Source organism: Anguilla anguilla, chromosome 2 (assembly GCF_013347855.1).
Source record: "Anguilla anguilla isolate fAngAng1 chromosome 2, fAngAng1.pri, whole genome shotgun sequence".
Taxonomy (NCBI): domain Eukaryota; kingdom Metazoa; phylum Chordata; class Actinopteri; order Anguilliformes; family Anguillidae; genus Anguilla; species Anguilla anguilla.
In genome coordinates, this window is record NC_049202.1 from 69,577,397 (window position 1) to 69,599,430 (window position 22,034).

The 22,034-nt window shown below is 43.5% G+C and overlaps 1 protein-coding gene across 1 annotated transcript; it reads left to right on the plus strand.

The window, feature by feature from the left end:
- The first annotated feature begins 339 nt into the window (after positions 1-339).
- Positions 340-8,572, plus strand: utp6 (UTP6 small subunit processome component). The gene is made up of 19 exons (XM_035405781.1): positions 340-617; positions 858-942; positions 1,154-1,195; positions 1,516-1,608; positions 1,720-1,767; positions 1,858-1,921; positions 2,462-2,580; positions 2,979-3,056; positions 3,363-3,444; positions 3,543-3,624; positions 3,751-3,938; positions 4,160-4,239; positions 4,418-4,495; positions 5,371-5,550; positions 6,079-6,159; positions 6,556-6,665; positions 6,885-6,951; positions 7,249-7,321; positions 7,593-8,572. Exons 1-19 carry the CDS (start codon positions 526-528, stop codon positions 7,745-7,747), a joined length of 1,797 nt encoding a protein of 598 aa, XP_035261672.1. The 5' UTR covers positions 340-525; the 3' UTR covers positions 7,748-8,572.
- Positions 8,573-22,034: the final 13,462 nt, after the last annotated feature.

Genomic DNA, 22,034 nt, shown 5'->3' on the forward strand with positions numbered 1-22,034 from the left:
TGGAACTATGCTCACATGGCTGTCCATAAGCTCACCATTAGTGAGGTTTGTTGCTTATGTTTACTGTCATACCCCTAACCAGAGCCCCCAGAAACCCTTTATTACCAATATCTTTCAAGTTTTCCGTCATAGCCACGTTTAAATTACCTGGGTCTACCAGACGAAGACTAGGCAATCGAATCCTGTTCATTTCTTAAACTGCAAATTAATAGATTTAATATCTATATTATTATTCATGTATGTTAGCATGTCTGTACATGAATTGTCATTTGGAGAATGAACGAAACCTAAACGATAATACCAAATTCTACACGGGGTGTGTGAAAGTTGAGCTGATGTTTCTTCACGGAATCATTTAGCAGCAGGACCGGAAACGAAGCTGCTGACAACTTCCACACGTGTGGAACATGTACACACATTGAGGCTTCAGTGGATTTGGGATGCAGCATTTGTAACTATATTGTGCCAGATCATCCAGAAGCTCAGGAAGCTGTAATAGTTATATACACCTGAAGCAACTGAAATATGGCGGAAATAATCCAACAACGGATTGAGGACAGGATTCCGGAATTAGAGCAGCTGGAAAGAGTGGGACTATTCACCAAAAATGAAGTCAAGTAAGTCATCTCGTTGGCTGAATTACCTGGCTAGCTATATTATCTGTGTTGCTGGAGGCAAAATAGGCATTACATGGCACGCGCCGCTAAGATACATTCTCTTTTAACTGTTTGCTTCATTTGCAAATAAGAGCTAGCTACCTAGTTTGTTGGCGGTTTGATGAAGTACTATCCTTCCCATCCGATGTTCTATCCCATCGCCGGAGCAGCGATAAAAGCGAAACGATCTGTGTGTTTCAGGGCTATGATTAAAAAAGCAACGGCCCTGGAATACAAGTTGCACAGAGTGACAATATGCAAAGAAGATTTCATCACATATATTCAGGTGAGTGGTCTTGCAGAATGGACAGTTTTTGGCTACACGTAATTGCAAGTACGCTGTGTGATAATAGCTCTTAAACCTTAGTTTATGTTCTTGGTAGAAATGCAGAGTTGTTAGTAAATCACTAACCGCGGCACTGATATACCATGAACAAACGTATAACCTATTTTATAATAGACTGTGTTCACTAATTTCAGTTATGTCTTTCTTCCAGCATGAGATTAACGTCTTGGAGCTGATAAAGAAGAGAAGATCGGTAAACTAGCTTTCCGAGTTTATTATTGTACAGTGTTATCGGCTTGTGGAAAAAATGGTAACATGGGAACTGTGCAGAATGAAACATTAATCAGTTTGATTATATTATTTAGCTCCTGGATATGTAGGCGAGGTCACGCCGCAAAACGTAGTCTGGATCTCAAGGCGAGCAGTGCTGACAGTAGCCTATAAAACTTGCTAGGACCAATGACTACTTCATCGATTGTTTGGAAATGGTGCTATATTGCTTTCTTTTGTTAACAAAAAATAAGGTTTTCAAGATGGTGGACGGTTCTTATTTTTCATGTCTTTGACTTTCAGCGCATTGGTTACCATTTTAAGAGGGAAGAGATCGAATTGACCATCATGCAGAGAATAAACAACGTTTTCCGACGAGCAACTGCAAAGTGGAAGGTACAGGTCTTCCTCAGACAACCGACCTGCACACGGAAATTTGGCAGTGAATACACTGATGCATGAAACTGTCTGTGTTCAGGACTAAATATATTTGCCTTACATTTATAGGATGATGTGCAGCTGTGGCTGTCCCATGTTGCCTTCTGTAAGAAATGGGTATGTCAAACAAGTAATTTCCTCATTACTTTTTCAGACAATAGGCATTAGTTAACCTTTATTGTTGTGCTTTCCCCCCCCCATAACCAGAACACAAAGTCTCGACTCAGCAAGGTTTTCTCCTCTATGCTGGCCATCCATCCCGACAAACCAGGTAAATTTACACAAAATAGTTCAGTTTAATTGGTTTAAATTATTTGGGATGTGACATGTTTTCTGTAATAAGCCACGCCCTCTTATTATAAACTGTGTGTCTAATGGATGCCACACTTGACCCATACTCGGCTCAACTCAGACCCGACTTAGCTCAGCCATTGATAAATCAGCCTCTGTTTAACCAGTGTACTCATGAGTAAAAAAAAAAGAGCGGTTACATTTATGAAAATTGAACAATTAACACGTTGAGTGTTTTCGTTACAATTGAATCAGTTATGATTTTGATCAGATGTTGTCTGCAGGTGTGTTTTTAAAAACAATTTTATAGACCAAGCCCATCTGAAATTTAAGATATCAGCCAGTGACTAGGGAGGTTTTTGTAATTTGGATTCTGTGTGAATAATTGTATTCAAAGTCATCATATTGGGGAATTTTATAATATACCTCATGTACTGGCTATTTGGGGGTTCAGGCCTGGTGTTTGCTCTGTTTGTAGTGAAGGGCAGACAGAATGACTGGCTTCCTCTTTCCCATTTAGCCCTGTGGATCATGGCTGCCAAGTTCGAGATGGAGGATCGGAATTCGTCTGAAAGTGCCAGGCACCTTTTCTTGCGGGCTTTGCGCTTTCACCCCAAGAGTGAGAAAATCTACCAAGAGGTGAGGAGCGGGTTTAGTCCCTGTGTTGTTACCATTTTTATACGGTCTATGGTTGTTACTTAGGGGGAGAACCCCGATCACACCGGCCATCCAGCTAAAAATACTGGAGGAGCTATCAGGTCCTCTTAAGTCTAACACCCCAAAACTGCATCTGAGGACAAAGGCAAGCTTTTGGCTGCCATTCTCACGCTTGCGGTGTCTTGGTCTTGGTGTTCTCTGATATGGCTGAGATCATGGTTTATTCAACAGCGCAGTCAGAACTAGATTTTGTGTGTGTCTGTCTGTGTCTGTCTGTGTGCGTGTGTGTGTGTGTGGGGGGGGGGGGGGGGGGGGGGGGGGAGGGGGTGGCAGTGCACTCTGACATCATCCTGACTCGTCTCCCTCATCTCTCCGGACAGTACTTGCGCATGGAGCTGATGCACGCGGAGAAGCTGAGGAAACAGCAGCAGGAGCTGGAGCAGGCCAAGGTGGACCTGGTGGGTTCGGCCTCAGATTCTGAATATCAAACCGGATTGGCAGCTGGTTTGTCCCTCTGTCCTGTGTGCTTTGTGGCTTCATGAGGTTCCTGTCGGTAAAGTGGTTTCCGGTGATGTATTGCAACTTATGAAAATTGATAATGAGGCATCTGAAATTTTTAAGCTTGAATGTTAGGAACATGGAGCCAGACATCATTTGTCAGGAGAATCTGTGGATAATTCTCCCCCCTCCCCTACATATCCTGTCAATGATGGACTGAGTTTTCCTTTGACAGGGTCCTAATATGAGCCTTTTATGTTCCACAGGGAGAGTACGAGTTCTCCGCAGAGATCATGGATGCTAGGCTGGCTGAGATTGTATACAGAGACGCAACTGAAAAAATTCAAGGTACAATTTTGATATGTACCGCACAGCTCTGCATGAAAACTGTTTTGATTGTTTGAGTAGTGCAATGCAGAGGCCTGTTACCCGTGTGCTCTTCCCAGGCGCTGAGTTTGTGCTGTCCCTCTTGAAAATTGCTGAGATTTTCGACTTCACGAAGACACTGCAGGACTTCATAATTCAGGAGTGAGACTGGATTTTGTGTTCTCTTATTTATCATGAACTAAATAATGCAAGTAGTGAACCACAGAATGGCATGATGTAGGTTTTCATCATTTCTGTGTGTGTGTGTGTCTGTGTGTGTGTGTTCAGCCTGCAGAGCAGATACGCTGATGACCCCCTCACCTGGGACTATATGGCCAAGCGGGAGTTGGAGGCGGGGTTGGGGGCGGAGATGGGGGCGGTGCCATCGACGGCCAAGGGCCGTGCGACGGACATCGCCAGGAGAGAGGAGCGGTGCTGCCTGGTGTACGAGGAGGGCCTGAAGAGCCTCAATTCAGGTACATAGACTGGCTGACAGGCTCCGACACCCACACAAACATTGCACCTTATAGACTGACACGTGGTGCATGTATATATGCACACCCAACTTGCACTGAATGTTCCTTCAACTGCGGAAAAACTGTGCTTTCCTGTACTCGTGTTTTTGTTGCGTATGCTGATTTTGTCGATTGTGTGCGGCTTTCCTCCATATGGCTTTCCCCCCCCCCCGTTCCTACAGAGGCCATGTGGTCCTGTTACATCACCTTCTGCTTGGACAGATTCAAGAGGAAGACCAACGTCCAGGAGCTCAAGGACAAGGTAACCTTGGGCACTAAGCCTGTAGCCTCCTCATCATGGAGCCTGTAGCCGGAGGAAATCTGGGATTTAAAAAATAACGGCTGTGAGCGGTTTTTCTGTGAATTCAGAACCGTGTGAAATGAAAGGTGGTCATCGGTCCTCTCCTGTGCTTGACCTGGGCGTGTCCATGTTTTTCCAGAGGCAGGAGAAGCTTCTGGAAGCGCTTCAGAGGGCCGATGAGTCCTCGCTGCTGCAGGAGCCTTTCTACAAGAAATGGGTGAGAGGACAGCGCTCTATGGTACATTGCCTAACCCCTCCCCTTCAGTGCTTGAAGAGACTACAAACACTCCAGACTTTCCTCGTGTTGTCTGTCTGAGGCGCGCTTAGGCTGAGCAGCTCATATTGAGTGTATTAGGAGTGCACGCATCATGGGGCGACATAGCTCAGGAGGTAAGAGCGGTCGTCTGGCAGTCTGGAGGGTTGCTGGTTCGATCCCCCGCCCCGGGCCGTGTGTCGAAGTGTCCCTGAGCAAGACACCTAACCCCTAATTGCTCCCAACTGAGCTGACTGGTACCTTGCATGACAGCCTTTCACCGTTGGTGTGTGAGTGTGTGAATGAGAGGCATCAATTGTAAAGCGCTTTGGATAAAAGCGCTATATGAACGCAGTCCATTTTACCATTTACGCACAAACTGAAAATCTTTTTTTTTTTTTTGCAAACTATAGATTTGTGGGTGTAGAATTTAGAGTAGCCCAGGTGGGGCACTGCTCTGTCCCCTTACAGGATTGTTTTTACTCCATTGCTCCAGAAATAATAATTCCAAGATTGTAAAGTTGTATCAAGTGGACTGACTGAATATTTTTGATGAATGCATCCTGTAATATACAGGCTAGAGCCAATTATGTGACTCCTGTGTAGCACTGACAGAGTTCATGACCTAGAGGAGGGTTCTGGAAAGTCAGGAGTATTATCAGAATTTGGGTCAGAAATTGTAGGTAGTTAGGTGTGCACAGTAGTTATCCAATTTTATGTTCCACGTATAATTGTTACAATTTTTTTGGAAAGTACTTTGAATTCAATGGATGGAAAGTGTTATATGTTTAAAAAAAAAAAAAAATGTATGAAATAATGTAAACTCTGTCTGTGTCCAGTTGCAGGTCTTGGTTGCAGCAGGAGATACTGAGAGTGCATCTCGAGTCGCCATGGCAGCCACAAAGCGCTTCAGCCAATCGGTGCAGACCTGGAGCTGCAGCTTGCAGTTGCTGGTGCAGCTGGGGAGTGCCGATGCCGGCAGGCTATTCCAGGAAGCACTGAAACACGTGAATCCCAAGGTAGCAGCGCTGCGCAGTATATGGGGCAGGTCTGAAATATGAACACCAGAAATGCCCTGATTCCAGTTATCTTCTCATAATGAAAAAATGCTCTGGGCTAAATCCATCTTATCTTGTCCTTCACCGATTTATCCAAAGGCCTGCCAACTTCCTCAGACTGAAATGGGGTTAAAAAAAAAAAACTCCTTCTGTAGCCATACACGGCCTAGTACTAATTAAACAAAAGTAGTAGTGAGTAGTCATTGTTTTGGCTGGTGTGACCTGAGGTGAAACAAGTAGCAGTATGTGTGGGATTACATAGGTCATTATATAAGGCCTCACTGCTACAAAGGACTGTTTATCCTGAAACATGTGGACTTCACAGCCCCCATTTCAGCGCGCGCACATTAAGTTGAAGTTCTGCTGACGGTACGTTAAAATGTTTGGTCCTGCGTGGATTTCGGACCAGCTGTCCCGCGGTTGCCGGAGAGCTTGTGTAGAAAACGGGGGGGGGGCAGTGTGTGGTTATAGTTTGTTTGACTTTCCCAGGAGAGTCTCCCGCTGTGGCTGCTGCAGGTAGAGTGGAGTGCCTCCAGTCAGAGCCCTGAGGACACAGAGGCCCTATTCCAGGTACCCTATACCAGCTCCCCCTGCATGTCTGGATCAGTAATACGGGGCATGCCGCCCCGCCGAGGCATACCTGCCATCCCAGTACATTCATACAAAACTCTAGTCCTCTGACATGCTTGGTTACGATCTACCAATTCTTCACTGTCCAGCTGATTGTTCCAGTAAATCTAATGGAAAGTTATCATTAAAATATGAGTCCCCTTCCTTCACAGGTCACTGTCCTCGTCCTATCCTATTAAAATTATATTTTGCGTTCTGTTGCCATTTATTTGCCAAACACCCACGCAGCTAACTTAATAGTGTTTAGGCCAGGCCTATTATGAAGCAAGCTTGGTAAGGATGAAACTTTGCCATTCAGTCCTGTGACCTTGTAGAATTTGCTTTTGCTGTTTTCAGAGGGGTCTGTCCTCCCCGGTACCTGCCGTGTCCATGGAGATGAAGGAGAAGTACCTGGACTGGTCCTACAGAACTGGCGGGTACAAGAAGGCCAGAAAGACCTTCACTAGGTACAGGCCTGAGGATGACTACTTTCACTCAATTAAAGAACGGTCTCGTCTGCCATGAACAGTGACTGACACAGCCAAACCTGCTGTGACTAATGCCTTTGACGAACTAGATGCTTTAAAATATCCCCCTAGATTATCTTATTATCTTGTATATACAGTGCATACAACATCATTTAAAAATATGCCCCAGAAATGTACTGATCATCCTTTTGCTTGCAGTTTACACGAGAGCCGCCCCTTCTCCAAGGCATTTTTTACCAGAATGATCCAGATAGAGAAAGAGCAGGTAAGGCTCGGGTATGACATTTCATTCGCCAACGTCCTTCGCTCCAGGACACGAGTATGAACCTACTTTGTGACGAGGTTTGAAAATCCGTGCAAAACGTACGTCAGCCATGTTAATGCTTGTGTGTGTAGTCCTCTGAAACTTCTGTAGCGTGTCAGAATTTTCACAGTATCCTTGTCTGTGCTGTCACAGTGGGAAATGTGGCCACATGTTTAACCCCACACAAATGCCCGTGTGTTGCAACACCATGATTTGTCAAGACTGTACAAAGCCAGAGTGCCAATCTTGTTTTCACAGGAACTTCCAAAGATCAGCAATCTGAGGGACTACTACGAGCGGGCGCTCAGAGAATTCGGCTCGATAGACAATGGTGAGCATTCTTGTGCGGACGGCAGAGCTCGCAACAGGAAATCGGGGCCTGCACAACAGGTTTTCCACACTCACAGTGCCTTGACCTTTAATGCGTGTGTCCAAGGGCATCGGGTGTGGTAGTGCAAACATCTTTGTGACACAAACGCAGACAAGCGAACGCAGAAGAGCCAAAATGGAACGCGCAGAAGTGCAGCGCGACTCTTGGTAAGGAAACGGGGCCCCCCGTTTTGCTGCATTGTTTCTGAAAATGTGCCTCGCGATCTTTGCAGAGCTGTGGCTGAGTTACATCAGGGAGGAGCTCAGCCCCCGGGGGAACCCAGAGAACTGCGGGAAGATTCACTGGCGAGCCATGAAGAGCCTGGAGGGCCAGTGCGTGGAGAACTTCGTTTCCCAGTACACCCTGCTGCAGACAGGCCACATCTAGAGCGCCCGCTCTGTTTACACAACCAGGAGCTGGCAGCCACGGTGTCGCTCACATTTCACTGTTTGTTCAGAGATGCTTTCAAACCTTCTGTCATTATGAAGGGCACAAGCGGCTGTGTTGCCAGACACGACTTTTGACTCTGAGATTCAACTGTTCTCATTTGTTAAGGTCAGGATTTTGGTTGACTCTGGCCCCTCCCCCAGTTTGGTTTACTGGGAAATTCTGTGTCTTTTATGGCCAAAAATACACTCTACGAGCTGAGCGTGTACGAAACACAATTACAAATCCGAACAACCCGTTCTCTCAGACCTTCGTAGAATTAAACATTTATTAGAATTTAGAACATTGTTGCAATATTTAACATCAAATAAATAACTTCCTACAAAATAGTTTTTATGGGGCGTTTCTGTGCTAGTCCCTCGTCACATATTTTGAACTATTCAAACAGAAAAGCAGGGCTGCTCTGGTTTGGCTACATGTGCATTAACTCTTTAATCCTGGTTTGACACTTGACTTCCTGTGCCATCCGCAGGCCCTGGCACACCATTCCATACAGAAATAAAAATGGACGTGATATCACAAATGATAAATGGATAAATGAAGCACACAAACATGATTTAAACAAGAGCGTGTGTCTGTGTAGTCACCATTAGTTCACGGCTGTAGTGTCACATTCTGTTTGCTTGCAGGCGTCAATTCAGGAAATGCATTCCGATAATCTGAACACGGATAGGGTGTGGACCCAAAATATTTCACAAATAGTATAACCTCATACGAGTAATGTACATCGGGCTCTGAACTACAGTAAAGTTTCGTTCTCTTTCAGTAGTCATTTGTGAATTCTTTAAACAGTATTCCACCAACACCATGTCACAAATTCAGTTCACATGTGCAAACTGTTTATCAGCTTTTGGGGTCAGGTGAGGATTAAAATGCTTCCCTTTCAGCTGTCTGTGAGCTGAATGATATTAGCCACCCTCTGCTTTTAACTAATCAGCCAGTGTGCCAAGGCCAATTATGAGACTTCTGGTGGCCTGTGTTTTGGAAGAAATCACTCCATTGGAAGTCACTGATCCTGAAACCTGAGTAGCCAATCAGGTTTAGGTGCTATTTTTCATATCTATACTTTCAAATATATTTGTGTTGGAATGGGCACTCGGAATGCATGGACCTAAAAAAAAAAAGTTTGCTTTCTGAAACAGGGCTGTTGCCCAGCGTCTACATACTACACTCTGAAAAAACCTATACTTTTAAGCCCTTTATGAACACCCCAAACATGATAAAGTACCATAATATTGCCCGTAAGGAATTACTAGGAATGCACAATAATATGTGGGGTTGTACCTGCATCGGCAGACATCTTAAAATGAACTTGCCGGCACTAGCCGTTAAGCTAAGACTATGCCCAATGTGATGACACAACGTTCATGCACCATGGAGGCAACACATTTCATGTGCTGCTGATGCAGTAGATTTAGTTAAATTGTCATGCACAAAAAGTAGCCTAGTCAAAGTCATTCGAAACACGAATTTATCATTTTTACCTGCTCATATAGAGCTATACAGACTCAGTAGTTCTCTAGACTAAAGCTCTCTGATTAATACAAAAGTAAGCTTCGGTATTTTGTTATGCCAATAAATGTGTTACATTTTTTCCTTCATTACTGGAGAACTGTGCACATTTACTTCTATGAATGCTGGGAACTGCGGTTTGCACTTGTGATGTAGTGCAAAGCAGGGAGGTATTGGCATCGGCTGATATGATCAAGGTCAGCTAGTTTATATCAGCTCCATAGTGACCCTATTGTGCATCCCTACATATTACATTCTTTCATGATCACAGAGTACAAAAAAGTGTTATGACATGTTGGATCAATGCCCATCAGATGAGAAAAAGCAGCACAATGTAAAAATCTACAAGATGACTGATCTACGTGGAAGAGAATGGCACAGCATTGAGACAGTCACTTCAAAAGCCAACAAATGATGTGCCTAATAACTGCAGATTTAAAGATTAAGGACACTTTAAATGTTTCCAGTTAAACCTATGATAACCTTAAAAGTGGTTTACAGTGGTTTTAGAGAGCTGTAAATTTGGTAACCTCTGCTCTGTCTGAATAGTGCTTAACAGCCTTCACAAAAACATTTTAAAAACCTTAATACATCATACAGTATCTAAATGTAACCCAATTAAAATAGGTAAGCAATTGTACATTACACATTAAGAGCAAGACTGTAGATTCTTTGGACAATATGCCTATATTCCCTGGGAAAGGTGCTGAGTATTGGCCTTGTGTGGCCCATATATTTCGTGATTTTCAAATGGAACCCCTTCCCTCCTTCAGAAGGAAATTCCAGTGAATCTACGAGCTTCAAGTCTGTCTGTAAGGGTGGCAGGACAGAGATTAGGGGGCTCATCAGATTCTAGGGAGCTCAACGGTTCCATTCTCACAGAGGTGCACCCAATCTGGCCAGATTATGTTTCCGTCACTTCTGTGATTGGCCAAGGGACTGGGTTTGATGCCCAGATTCCACAAAGTCCACTGCCTTCTCCCTGGATCGCTACTGGGACTAGGTAAGCACCATTCTATCAACTCAGGAATTCTAAAGGGTGAATTATATGCATACAGGATTTCAGTTTATCTTAGCAAGAAAGACAAATTAAAGTACTGCCCAGAAAACAGCCTCTCAAGTATGGCCACTGTTGATGGGAAATTAGTGCAAACATGAAAGAGTTTATCAGTAGTAAATGTTATGTGGCATGTCTACCTTTGAACCTGTCAACAAGAAGTACCTTAAGGCAGTGTTAAAAAAACAGACAGTTTGTGTCCCTTTTTTTTTGTGAGTGTCAGACCAGGCTGGATTCCTGCGCCCGCAGTTGACGCACCTTGGTGCCCGCGTGCTGGCATCACCCATATGCCCTCAGTGCTTCCTCAACAGGATGTAGGTCATCAGCAGGACCAGGCCCGCAGTCAGCGCTCCGATGACACACTGGTGGATAGTTATTACATTCTCTAGTGCGTGGATGCGCTCCTCCATGGCGTTCGTGTTCACGTAGTCGTAGATCGAGGCGCCGACGCTCCACACCACCCAAACCGCGTCGACCACAGCCTTCATGGTGGGAGATACCATTGACCGGGCCCCGCCACAGGACTCAGCCACATGAGACACACGGAAACCCGCCTGCACTGCTCTCCCTACAGCAAGACAAATGAACAGGATGGGGATCATGACACAAAGCCCATACACTGGTAGGCCACTAGTGAGAGGGGATAAAGTGAGTCTCCCAGGGAAAGCCCTGTTTTCACTATGATGTATAAAAAAAAATAATGTGGTGTGCAGTGGGAAATACTAACAACTACCTTTAATGCCGTGATGGGTTCAGATTACACAACCCACCCCTCTTAAGGTATGCACATTTTAGAAACAAACTTTAGACTATGTTACTGCTCTAAATGACTAACAGGAAACTGGTCTAAAAATATTCTATTAGCTGCACAAAAGGTGCAAGCCTCATTATAGTTAATACTGAGGCGCCGCTTTTCTGATCAGTGAGTCATCTAACGTTTTCTAATATTAAAACATACCTCAAGTCAGCTGTGTCCGACATTCTAACACAGATAGCTAGTACTTGGCAAGACTTACATGTATCTGTATCTGACGAAGCTACTTGATGGGCACCATGTTTGGTTCAGTGCTAATAGTTAGCCCTTCACGATATGTGTGCTGACATGTCTAGATAACGATAAACATTTGTAAGTAGGACATTACTAACGTTAACAATGTTCTTGTCCATCAACACAGCTACGTGGTTATGCACGTATCGCTGGTAACCAGCCAGCGGTAGACCTAGCTATACGCACTGTCTGGCTAGACTATATTCTTAGCTTGCCTACCAGCTATATAGATGAAGGTATCCTCGTTGACAAACGTTAGTCAAGCACTAAAATATTAGCTGCTTGCTAGCTACGTAGTCCTAGCATATTTTAAATAATTATATTTCGATCAGCTCATTTTGACTTATCACAAACAGCGTTGTTGTTTCGCTATGGCTTATTAGTAAGCTACAATAAGCAACACGCAACCCATTAGACTCACCAAAATGCTGCAATTCCTGGACAAACCTCAGGGAAAATATTATTAATGGACATCCGAAACGCTATGCTAGCTAGCTGCTTAGCTAGCTAGATTAAAACAATGTTGCTATCTACATCCGTAAACCGTGTCATTTTCTGGGCGCGGCGAGTGATGGTCCACTGTCGGAGGCACGTACTGGAGAGCTCCAGTACGTCAGTAAAACTCGCTAACGTAATGTGATAGAAATGGGTGCGACATTACAACATAGGTCAACTTGTTACATGTTTCATAACTTTTATTGCGATCATAGAACGACTGAACATGGCAACCTCCAAGCTAGCACACAGAGAATGTTCTCACAATGTCACTGGAATGTGCTGTCAGTGTTATAATATTGGCGCTACATGGCAGCAACATTGTGAAAGCGTTTTGTGCTAGCTGGGTTGGTCATCATTAGTGGTTAGCTAGCCGGCTTGCTAGGGCTACTTTTTCATTACATTGCTGGCATTTGCAGACGCTCTTATCCAGAGAGACTTAACAACTTTTTAACGTGCTCAGGGGTACAACGGCAGAACTTTTTATACATGAGCAAAGTGTGGAGGCCAAAAGGAACCACCCAAGATCCAAAGCACACTCCTCATCTGTGAAACATGGGGGTGGGGGTGTTATGGTGTTATGTTGTATGCAAAGGATATGTGACACAGTACTAAACATGACTACATTCATTTACATAATATTAATAACTCCCAAACATTACAGTGCCCTGAAATGGGGGGCAATGTATAAAAAATGCTGTATTTCTACATGGTGAAACCAGAGTGTAATGTAAAATACCATTGAATAAAAGCTGAGTATGTGCACTTTAACCAAATGTGCATTGTTCCATTACAAATATAAAATTGTGGAGTACAGAGACAAATCAAGAAGAAAAAATGTCTTTGTCCCAAACATTATGGAGCTCACTGTATTTGCTGACCTTTGATCTCATATGATAACCTTGTGTTCAGGTAGTAGGCTATACTCTAATTTCAATATATTTACTTTTACAATATATTTGCTTTTTCCATTTAAAACACTCTCAACTATCATGCTAACATCTGCCCTGCCTCAGTCATGATGATTTCCACCCTTTATTGACATATTTACCGCACGGCTGAGCATGTTTTTGTAAAATTTTGACACTACGATTTTTTATTTTTTATTTTACATTTTTCATAATTAACATTATATTCCTGTTCTTTAAGGTCTCTTCTATCTGAAACAAACATCACGGTTTACCCCTTTCCTACCAAAGTCCTGTTCTATGCCCTAATCTATGCGGAGTGATTTGTGGTGCTCTCTCGGTCTCGAAAGTGAGAAAATATGAAAAGTATTCGGCCAGCTGCTTCACGTAGTTGTGTTAAAATTCGATTATTTTTGTGCCAAATTATAAAGATGGTTGGAGCCACACACCAGTTAGGATGCGGGTCCGATTATATTTTTCTTCTCGTGGTTATTTCACTGTCAAAGTCAGCTCTACCGAACAGTTGAGAAGTCAGTTAAAGGGTTAAGAGTGTTGTATCAAATCTACTCACAGATTGAGGTATTCATGCTGTTGCGTCCGAACCTGACGAACTGCATTAGCGAAAATAAACGATTTATGTCAATAGTTTACGATAGAGTTGGCTACTTCTGTAAAGCATGTGTTTCGGTTTTACCACGAGGTGTCGCTCCAAAACACAAAAAGTGATAATCAATACAGAACGCTAATAGTGGCTACCCAGTGGCTATCGATACCTAGTGCAGTCAAAACACTCAGCATCATTATTTCCGACTCTGTCAGCGAACATGATTTATATTCCAAAAAGGAGAAAATCCTGTAAAATTGTCGGAAAGCTTCTGAATAGTTAACGGTTTATAGCCTACACTAGTAGCCTCAAGGAATATTCACAAAGGATAGGCATGGTCTCACATTCTCCTATCATGTGAGCAAATGTACGAGAAATGTAGTGACATTCGTCACTTTTGGCCGTTCTGGGTTATATATTTCTTGAAAGTTGTTTCTTACCTGTTGGCCTATTGCCAATGATGTTTATGACCTACGAACTAAGCATAGCTTACACCTATGTGGCTTAATAATATTATCGTATGTCTCGAAAGAGACTTTCTTTAAATTGACCTATGAAAACGATGTATCTGTCTTATCAATACGAGACATTATTTACCTAAAAAAAACCTGATGCTACACCACATTATTTCAATTTTGTTAATAACGGTCTAATCTCATATCCATTTAGAGACTGAGTCTGGCCATTAAGTGGCGCCCGAGAAGAGCTTGATGAGGTCAGTTTTAAACAATTTTACTCGTGCGTCCATCAGCTATTGCTACAACAACAACCTCTATACCTGGTTGTTCGCAGCAGGCAGTCATGACAAGCACATTTGAACAAGTGCATCTGTCCAGGACCCGTCATTAACACAAGGGGTCGCTCTACCAAAAACGAAAAGAAACAAGAAACAAGAAAATCTGGTTTTTAAATGTTTTTTTAAAGAGTGTCCTGATATTTGTAATAGCCTATACTGTTGCAACTGATACTTTTGTAGTCTTGGTGGGCCAGGCTGCACAATCCATTGTTTGTTCCAAGTAAATTGCTGCAATTTGTCCCTAAGGACTATCTTACCAAACTTGGGGTTCGTACAAGATCATGACTGATCAAAAAGGGAGGACTGGTTGAGATGGGAACACGAACTTCGCACTCAACGACTATCATTTCTGGTCTACTCATTCAAGTGAGTGGATCATGCGATTTTTTGCACGTTGTGAAGGACGCCGATCATTTAACGAGGACAGCCGTTATAAAGAAGAGCTGGGCGACGAGGAAGGTAAAATACGTGGTCAAGTAACTTCCGTTTAATACATAGGGTATGGTACTCGTTGTGTAGTCTAGCCTATATTAAACTGGCTATTGACTTTGTAACAGCATTTGTTATAAATATAGGCTAATGCATATTGCCGAAATTCATCTTCGGTTGGAATATAGGCTAGCTTATAACGAATATTGCAACGATGAATTTTCATAAAAAAATATTGCTTTCAGTGCAAATGGATTTGATTCCTGTATCAATAGTTAAGTTTACGAGGTTTATAGTACTGTGCTCATTCTTAACCGGCACCAGAACACATGTGCTTAGCCTACTTCTTCAATGGAACTCACCTGAAACAGACTATTCGACTGCGTTGACAGCTTGTTTACCCAAATCAATTAAAATGTGTTGTTTGGAATGTGTCAGAGGCTGGGTCTTTGCGGGCAAGGTGATTTGTCTTGATAATTTTCAACTGGCCTACAAAGTCCCAGTTTTTGGCTCATATAACCATCGTCTATAGGATAATATTTTTGATTTGGATGAAGCTGCACGGCTTTGACTCGTGTAGCCTTGGATAAAACAATTATTGCTGGAACGGTATTTTAACGGTGTTAGTGGTACATGGCTGCAAATATATACATCGAAGCGTTTGAAGATACGAACCCCCTGTAGTCTTTTATAACGTACCTGTGGTTACTGTTACACGCACAGCCGCCTTTGGTACAGTCGGTCGCATGTGCTAATATTTCATTTTAAATTTCGGAGAAAATGCACAATTTAAAATGACGACATAACACATTTTGTCTCAGAATAACGCTTACTCTTACTCTTAAAGTATGTGATAGCCTACAAATTATACTTTCCATTAATGTGGTAGGCTAACTTCTACGCGTGAGATCCAGTACGACTGAATTGGAATATGTTGGCTATTCATGGACGTTATCCAATGAGGTTGCCAGATTTGCCGAATACGTATATCTGTAGATGTTCGTGGAAGTTGGTTAAATAGCGTTATGATTTGTGACTGTTTTCTGGGGAGTGGTATGTGAAATAAGGAAGTCTATAGTTTTTTTTTTTTTTTGATAAGACTCCATTATCTTACATTCTTTTGTAGCCTATTAGATATTTTGGAACGTGGGACTTCATAAATAACACATGTTTTAGTTTTGGTAATGTATTTCCCTTCAGTATTTTATGGGCCAGACAAAATCCTGGAACGACCCCGTTACTGGGAACCGTCCAGGATCGTAGCCTACAGATCTAAAGACTGAAGTAGCCTAGGCTACTCCTTTAACTCAATGTGCGTGAGAGAGAGAGGACTGTGGAAGAGCAATACCTGAAATAGCATAAAAACCGGAGCTGGAGTCAAAAATCCTCAAAAATGTTTCCCAGTCAGTAATAAATAAAAAAAATCTCGCACAGCTATTTTAAACTGCAAATCTATCGTATGTGATAGAAGTCCCAGCTTGCTACTAATGGTTGTTTAACTGGAATTAATATTTTTTCGGTGTCCAGGGTAATTTAGAATGATTCGATGCCAAACCACATTGAAGTTTGAGAAAAAAAAAAAAAAGTTTAATAATTGTTACAACACTATTATAAATCCTTGCACCTTCTTCATCAGCCACATTAGAATGCTAAATATAGGCTAATATTTGTGATATATAGACAATATAAAGTTTAAAGCATCGCATTTGCATCATTTGAACCAGGTACCTGGGATCATAGTGTAAGAAGTTCTAAGAAGTTGGCTTTCAACTTGAACTTCATTTACATTTTCATTTAAGGCTGTATCAAAGTTCAGTCTGTTGACGGTTCAGACCCTTTACTCCTGAAGAACTTAGAATATTTTCATATTTATTTTTGTTATTTATTACAGAGACAAATCTGTGTTGAATATTTTGTATGACATTAATTCCTCAGATATTTATTTTATTGTATTTTAAACATATATTATAAATGTTTGGAAACAGTTGCCATTCAGTTTGTACAAGGAATAACGAAGGACAGGACTCCTGCCTCTTTGTTTGAGTGCTTTGTCTAGTAGGCTAATGGCAAATGCTTCTCGCTTGTCTCTCGTCTAAAATACGATCTATATTTCCTTTCACGGAATATTGGTGGTAGATCCTCATGAAATGTTACTTAGCAGAAATCCCTAAACCTTGAAAAGTATGCCACTGACCGTTTTTTTGAACTGAGTTTATACTATTTAGTAGATTTCAGATTAAGATGACAGTGGCACTGTTCCTCGGGTTTTATCACTGAAACTCACTGTGGATACTGGTTTGTGATTTTTTTGGACACTTTTTAAAAATTTAACGAAGTTTAACTAAGCTAACTAATGAATACTGATCTAGTTTTCATACCTTTTCATAGTTGTCTCCTATATATTTTCTTTTACATACATTGGATCCATTTATAGTGGAAATAGTTTATGATCTCCATATCTTGGTGTTATGTACAGTAGCCTTCTTCATATATATTTTATTTTCTATTTTTACTTCAGGTAGTTGTATGTGTGAGTATTTGGGTATTATATCTGGTAATTCTTCGTAAGAAAGTGTTGCCTTTTTGATGCTAAAAAGATAGAAGGGAATGTCCCAGTCTTGCCCTGGAAGTAAAGGAATTTCTTTAACTAGATTTTCCTCATGTTAGGCCTTCAGACAATGCAGGAGCCTCCCTGATTAATTGATTCAGTTATTATTCCCGGCATAACCGTTTTTCAAAACTGAACTAATCTTCAGGTAAATGCAGGGGCACAGAATAATAAGAACAGTATAAACAAATATCGTTGCTTATTTGTTTACACATGCCCAACAGTGCCTTCATAAACAAACGATTTCAGATAGGGAATTCTTTGAGGTGTCAGAACCAGATCAGTATACACTTGACAGTGAAATTAGGCTAAATGTAATTACCCTAACTCAGTTGGAGCAAAAATGAATGCACATTTTTTTAAAAACCTACTCACTCGCGCCATGCAGCAGATTTTAATTGTTTAATTATCAGTGAGATCCTTATGTTATTAAATGAAACACAATTGCAATAATAATGCTAGACATATCACGTATTTGGAATTTTAGTTAATAACAGTTAAATAATGGTTTATAGAGTAGTATCTATAGAGTGGCTTTTATTTGTATTTTATTTATACATTTGCAGCGTGTAATGTCCGAGATTGAAGCTATGAACATTCAGATTGTTTTAATGTCTGAGTTTATTATACTTTCTGATCAATAATTGAGATCAGTAATTGAGTACCATTTACTGGCATTCATTTCTTAAAATGTTTGATAAAATACTCACGTTCCTTAAAATATTTTTTTATCAGCATTCCTGTATTGTGTATAAAATATATAATACAAACATGTAGTATATATGACATGTATTTTTTTTAAATATCGATTAGCAATCTATGAAATTAATAAATTTGTTCATTCCTACTACTAGAAAAGAAATGGCAAGTCAGTCCCTGTCTAAGGAGGCTAGACTTTTTAAAAAGCAGTACAGTTTGTGCAAGTACAGTGGATATGGGAATTCTGGCATGTACAAGTGAGCCGATTACATTTGTGATATTTATCTGCATATAGTACTGCTGCTGCTGCCTGCCTGCCAAAAGTTCCCCGATGGAATTATACAACGGTGCAGGTCCCCTCAAACTCATCCCATCGATGGCAGTGCTTTTTGCGATCTCCTTATCTGAGCGGCTCAGCGACTGCGATTAGCCAGTGAGTCTGCATAAGGATCCGCCACTGATCTCTGTGTCAAGTTATGGCAGGCCCCCAATGTTCTGATTACCACCGAAGGGAACGCAACAGTTGACATAGCTGGGATAATATCATATTCTTGAGACAATTTTAAAATAGAGCGCTCATTATTTAATAATGGTTCACTGATGGCAATTGAGTGGCCTTTCTGTGTGTCTTGATTTTTTTTTTTTTTTCTGTGAATGCTTAAACACTAATGAAGTAGAAAGACTTCTCCCTTCTCCAAGAATGTGGATTGAACCCATTCACCCCTCTAAAAAAAACGTCTGCAAAATTTGTAGTTAAAACCCTCATAAATTGCACACACACACACAAAAAAAAATAAACGATGGCATGCGCACTCAATGTGAGTGAATCCTCCCCGGCCTCCAGCACCCAGCTCCCCCCCCCCCCCCCCCCCACCCCACCTCTTTCTTAATTTAATCTTCTCAACTGTTGGATTGTCGACAGCTGAGTCTAGTAACTTCCAGCTGCCTGGAGCTGGGACCTGATGCAGCAGCCCTGGCCCTGTCTCTGCTCTCTAAGCACCGAGCGCTTGGGTCCTGGCAACCCTCCGCAGGCCGCGCGCGGAGCAGGGCTAGCAGCGGAACAGGGCTAGCAGCGGAGCAGGGCTAGCCGCGGAACAGGGCTAGCAGCGGAACAGGGCTAGCAGCCGAGCAGGGCTAGCCGCGGAGCAGGGCTAGCAGCGGAGCAGGGCTAGCAGCGGAACAGGGCTAGCAGCGGCGCAGGGCTAGCAGCCGAGCAGGGCTAGCAGCGGAGCAGAGCTAGCAGCCGAGCAGGGCTAGCAGCGGAGCAGAGCTAGCAGCCGAGCAGGGCTAGCAGCGGAGCAGAGCTAGCAGCCGAGCAGGGCTAGCGGCGGAACAAAGCTCCCGATATGGTGGGATACTGCTTTTTTTTAGGCCGTGGAAGAAGTTTGAGAAAGGCAGCAAGATAAGTGAGGGGCTTTTAGGGGCAGCTGTGTTTCATTAACTCAGTCATAATGCCCCTAAAAATCCTTACTGCTCTTGCAATGGTCAACAGATTTCCACGAGTGGCCCAGTTCCGATCCCTCACATGTTTACCGCGATTCCACGGAACTGACTCGCTGTGCGACGGTTTCATACGCCTATTTTTTGTATGGTTTACAATAATTATGTTTAATATTTCTTAAACTTTTTTGTTGTTGTGTTAGAACCACTGGCTATTGTGCATGTATGCAGATAACAAACATAATATGGTGTATGTATTTTTTTGTTTTTCTGCATGTTTTTTGAAGTATGACATGTATCTGACTTGTATCTGGGACTAAAATAAATAAAGTAATATGATTGCAGTCTATATATTCTATGGCTTTATTACCTTTTCACGTGTTAAAGAATTCATTGTCACTTTGCATGGCTTGTGTTTTCCAGCTTAAAGAGTGCTACTAGAATTCCACTCCAAAGTGGTTTATTTCTTAAATCCCCCTGGGACAGGGCAGTGAATGGCTGTGCATCACTGTCAGTGTAGAAGGGCACACACCTGGACACGCTCATGATGGTCTCGGTCACGTCAACGGTGTATGATTGAGCCGGAGCTGGCAGCGTAACTTTACTATTCTTTCATCTGTTGTTTATATGATTTTTTTTTTTTTTTCAGTTAACATGCAGATCCGTCGCCCGCAACCGCCCTTATTTTTGTCGTTCCAACACCCAGGATCGGAGCGATCGTGGGGTGCCGGCAGGGCACAGCCCGGCGGTTTGAGGCGTGGGGTGAGGGGGGTGAAATGTGAATAGCCCTGCAAAAGCCTCTGTTCCCTTGGTGACTCATCAGAGGCCGTTCTCCTTGCCCCCCCCCCCCCCCTGCCCCCCGAGGCTGGAAGCGGTTGTCCCGCAGGCGGGGGGGACCGTGGAGCTGATGAGTCAGGCCCGTGTCCTGCATCAGGAGGATGTAGGAGTTACTCATCCCAGCGTGTGGAATCTCGTACACGGCTATTCCGGGACCTGGCGCGCCCCTGCTCCTCTCGTTAGCGCTCCCGCCGCGGCGGGCTCAGCCCGGGGAGCGCACCCGCTCCTCTGGACCCTGTCTATGAGTCCGCCTCGGTCAGGGGGCGGGGGACGGGGGGTTTGGAGCGCTGGCAAAATTCAAAATTCGGCAGCGCTACCTTTGGGAATATAGCGTAGAACCAGGGCCCGGTTCCGTTTAAGTGAACCGTGCAGGGACTAATGGGACATCGGCCTTTGAATTGCGCTGGTTTAGTTAACTGCATTTAAGGTTTCGGAGTTCAGAGGGTTGAACGAGGGGTGGCTTTTCATGCCAAGCACACAGTATGGGTGTGTCTGGGGTGGGGGGGAGGGGTGGGATTTCAGAGGGTTTTGTAGTTTTGTTTTCCAACTCAATTATTAGTTCAGGTGAGGAGTTAACAATGACAGATAAAAGAAAAGAGACTATCAAATTAAAACAAGACATTGTTTTCCATCTAGAATGGAGAACAGAGCAGTGGGGAAAAAAAGGGGTGTAGTGATGAAGAAGAAACAGGCACAAACACATCTCGGCTTGCAAGGGTGTTGATGGATTACGACTGGGAGCCGAAGCAGGGACGGGTAATAGTTTACACTACAGTGCGAAACTCCGAAGCGGCGGTTTTTACTCCGGTACGCCACTGAGCGCGCTCAGTCTCCAGCGCGGAGGAACTTTGCACTGTACAGTGCGGCGGGACGGCGGCAGACAAACACACACACAAAGAAATGAAAGAAATGGAGGAGCGGAACGCGTTCCTGACGCGTCCAGCCCCCGCTGTGGGCTCCCTTCGTGTCTGTGGGAGTTCTGCGCGGAGTCCGCAGGCCCACTGGCAACGCAGTTTTATGGGAGTGATTTACATGTGAGCAGGTGGCGGTGTATCAATGCAAGGCAGGCAGCCAGGGGTGGGGGGGGGGGTGGGGGGTTGGGGGATGGGGCAAGGGGGTGACTCAGTCGGGTAGTCAGGCACACCCAGCGTGGTGAGCCTAGCCCTCCCCTTCAGCTTCATCTGGCCGCGCAGAGATCCGCCGATTGATTGTGGAGTGTCGCGAGGGCTGCCGAGGCCAAATCTATGACCCAGCGCCCCAAACGGCGGCTCGGGACTCGCGCAAAAAACAAAAAACCACGAGCACCTTTGAGAGAGCGAGCGAGTGAGGTGTGGGCTAGCCTTCGCCCCCCCCCCCCCCACACCCACACCCCCCTCCTCGTGAGAGCTTCTAGCATCTGTGGCATATTTCCGAAATTAGGAGCCCCCCTCACATATGGTGTTTGAATTTGAGCCTGATGCCTTCTGATGTATCACTTAGGTGTGAGACGAGGGGTGAGAAAACAGTGTCGTTGCACGCTGGATAAACACTGTCCGTTTGCAGGGGCGTAGAGTGACCGTTCCTCAATTTCGCCAGTGCTCAACATACAAACTGTTTGCTTAGAATTGTGTGAAAGCGAAGAGTAATAGCTCGCTTGACAGTTTATTGTTTACTTTGTTTAAGAAATAAGACTGCCAAAAACTCAGCAAAAAAAAAAAAACAGGAATTGCAGCCAAATTCATGTTTCCTGTACGCTTGTGCTCCAAGTGTCTGGGCCATTGCGGTTCTGCTTCATTACAATACAGCTCCGCCGAA

Coding starts and splice junctions, on each gene's coding strand:
- utp6 (XM_035405781.1), top strand. CDS start 526: ATGGCGGAAATAATCCAACAACGGATTGAGGACAGGATTCCGGAATTA. Junction 1,196..1,515: donor TGATAAAGAAGAGAAGATCG/GTAAACTAGCTT, acceptor TTTGACTTTCAG/CGCATTGGTTACCATTTTAA. Junction 1,922..2,461: donor CATCCATCCCGACAAACCAG/GTAAATTTACAC, acceptor TTTCCCATTTAG/CCCTGTGGATCATGGCTGCC.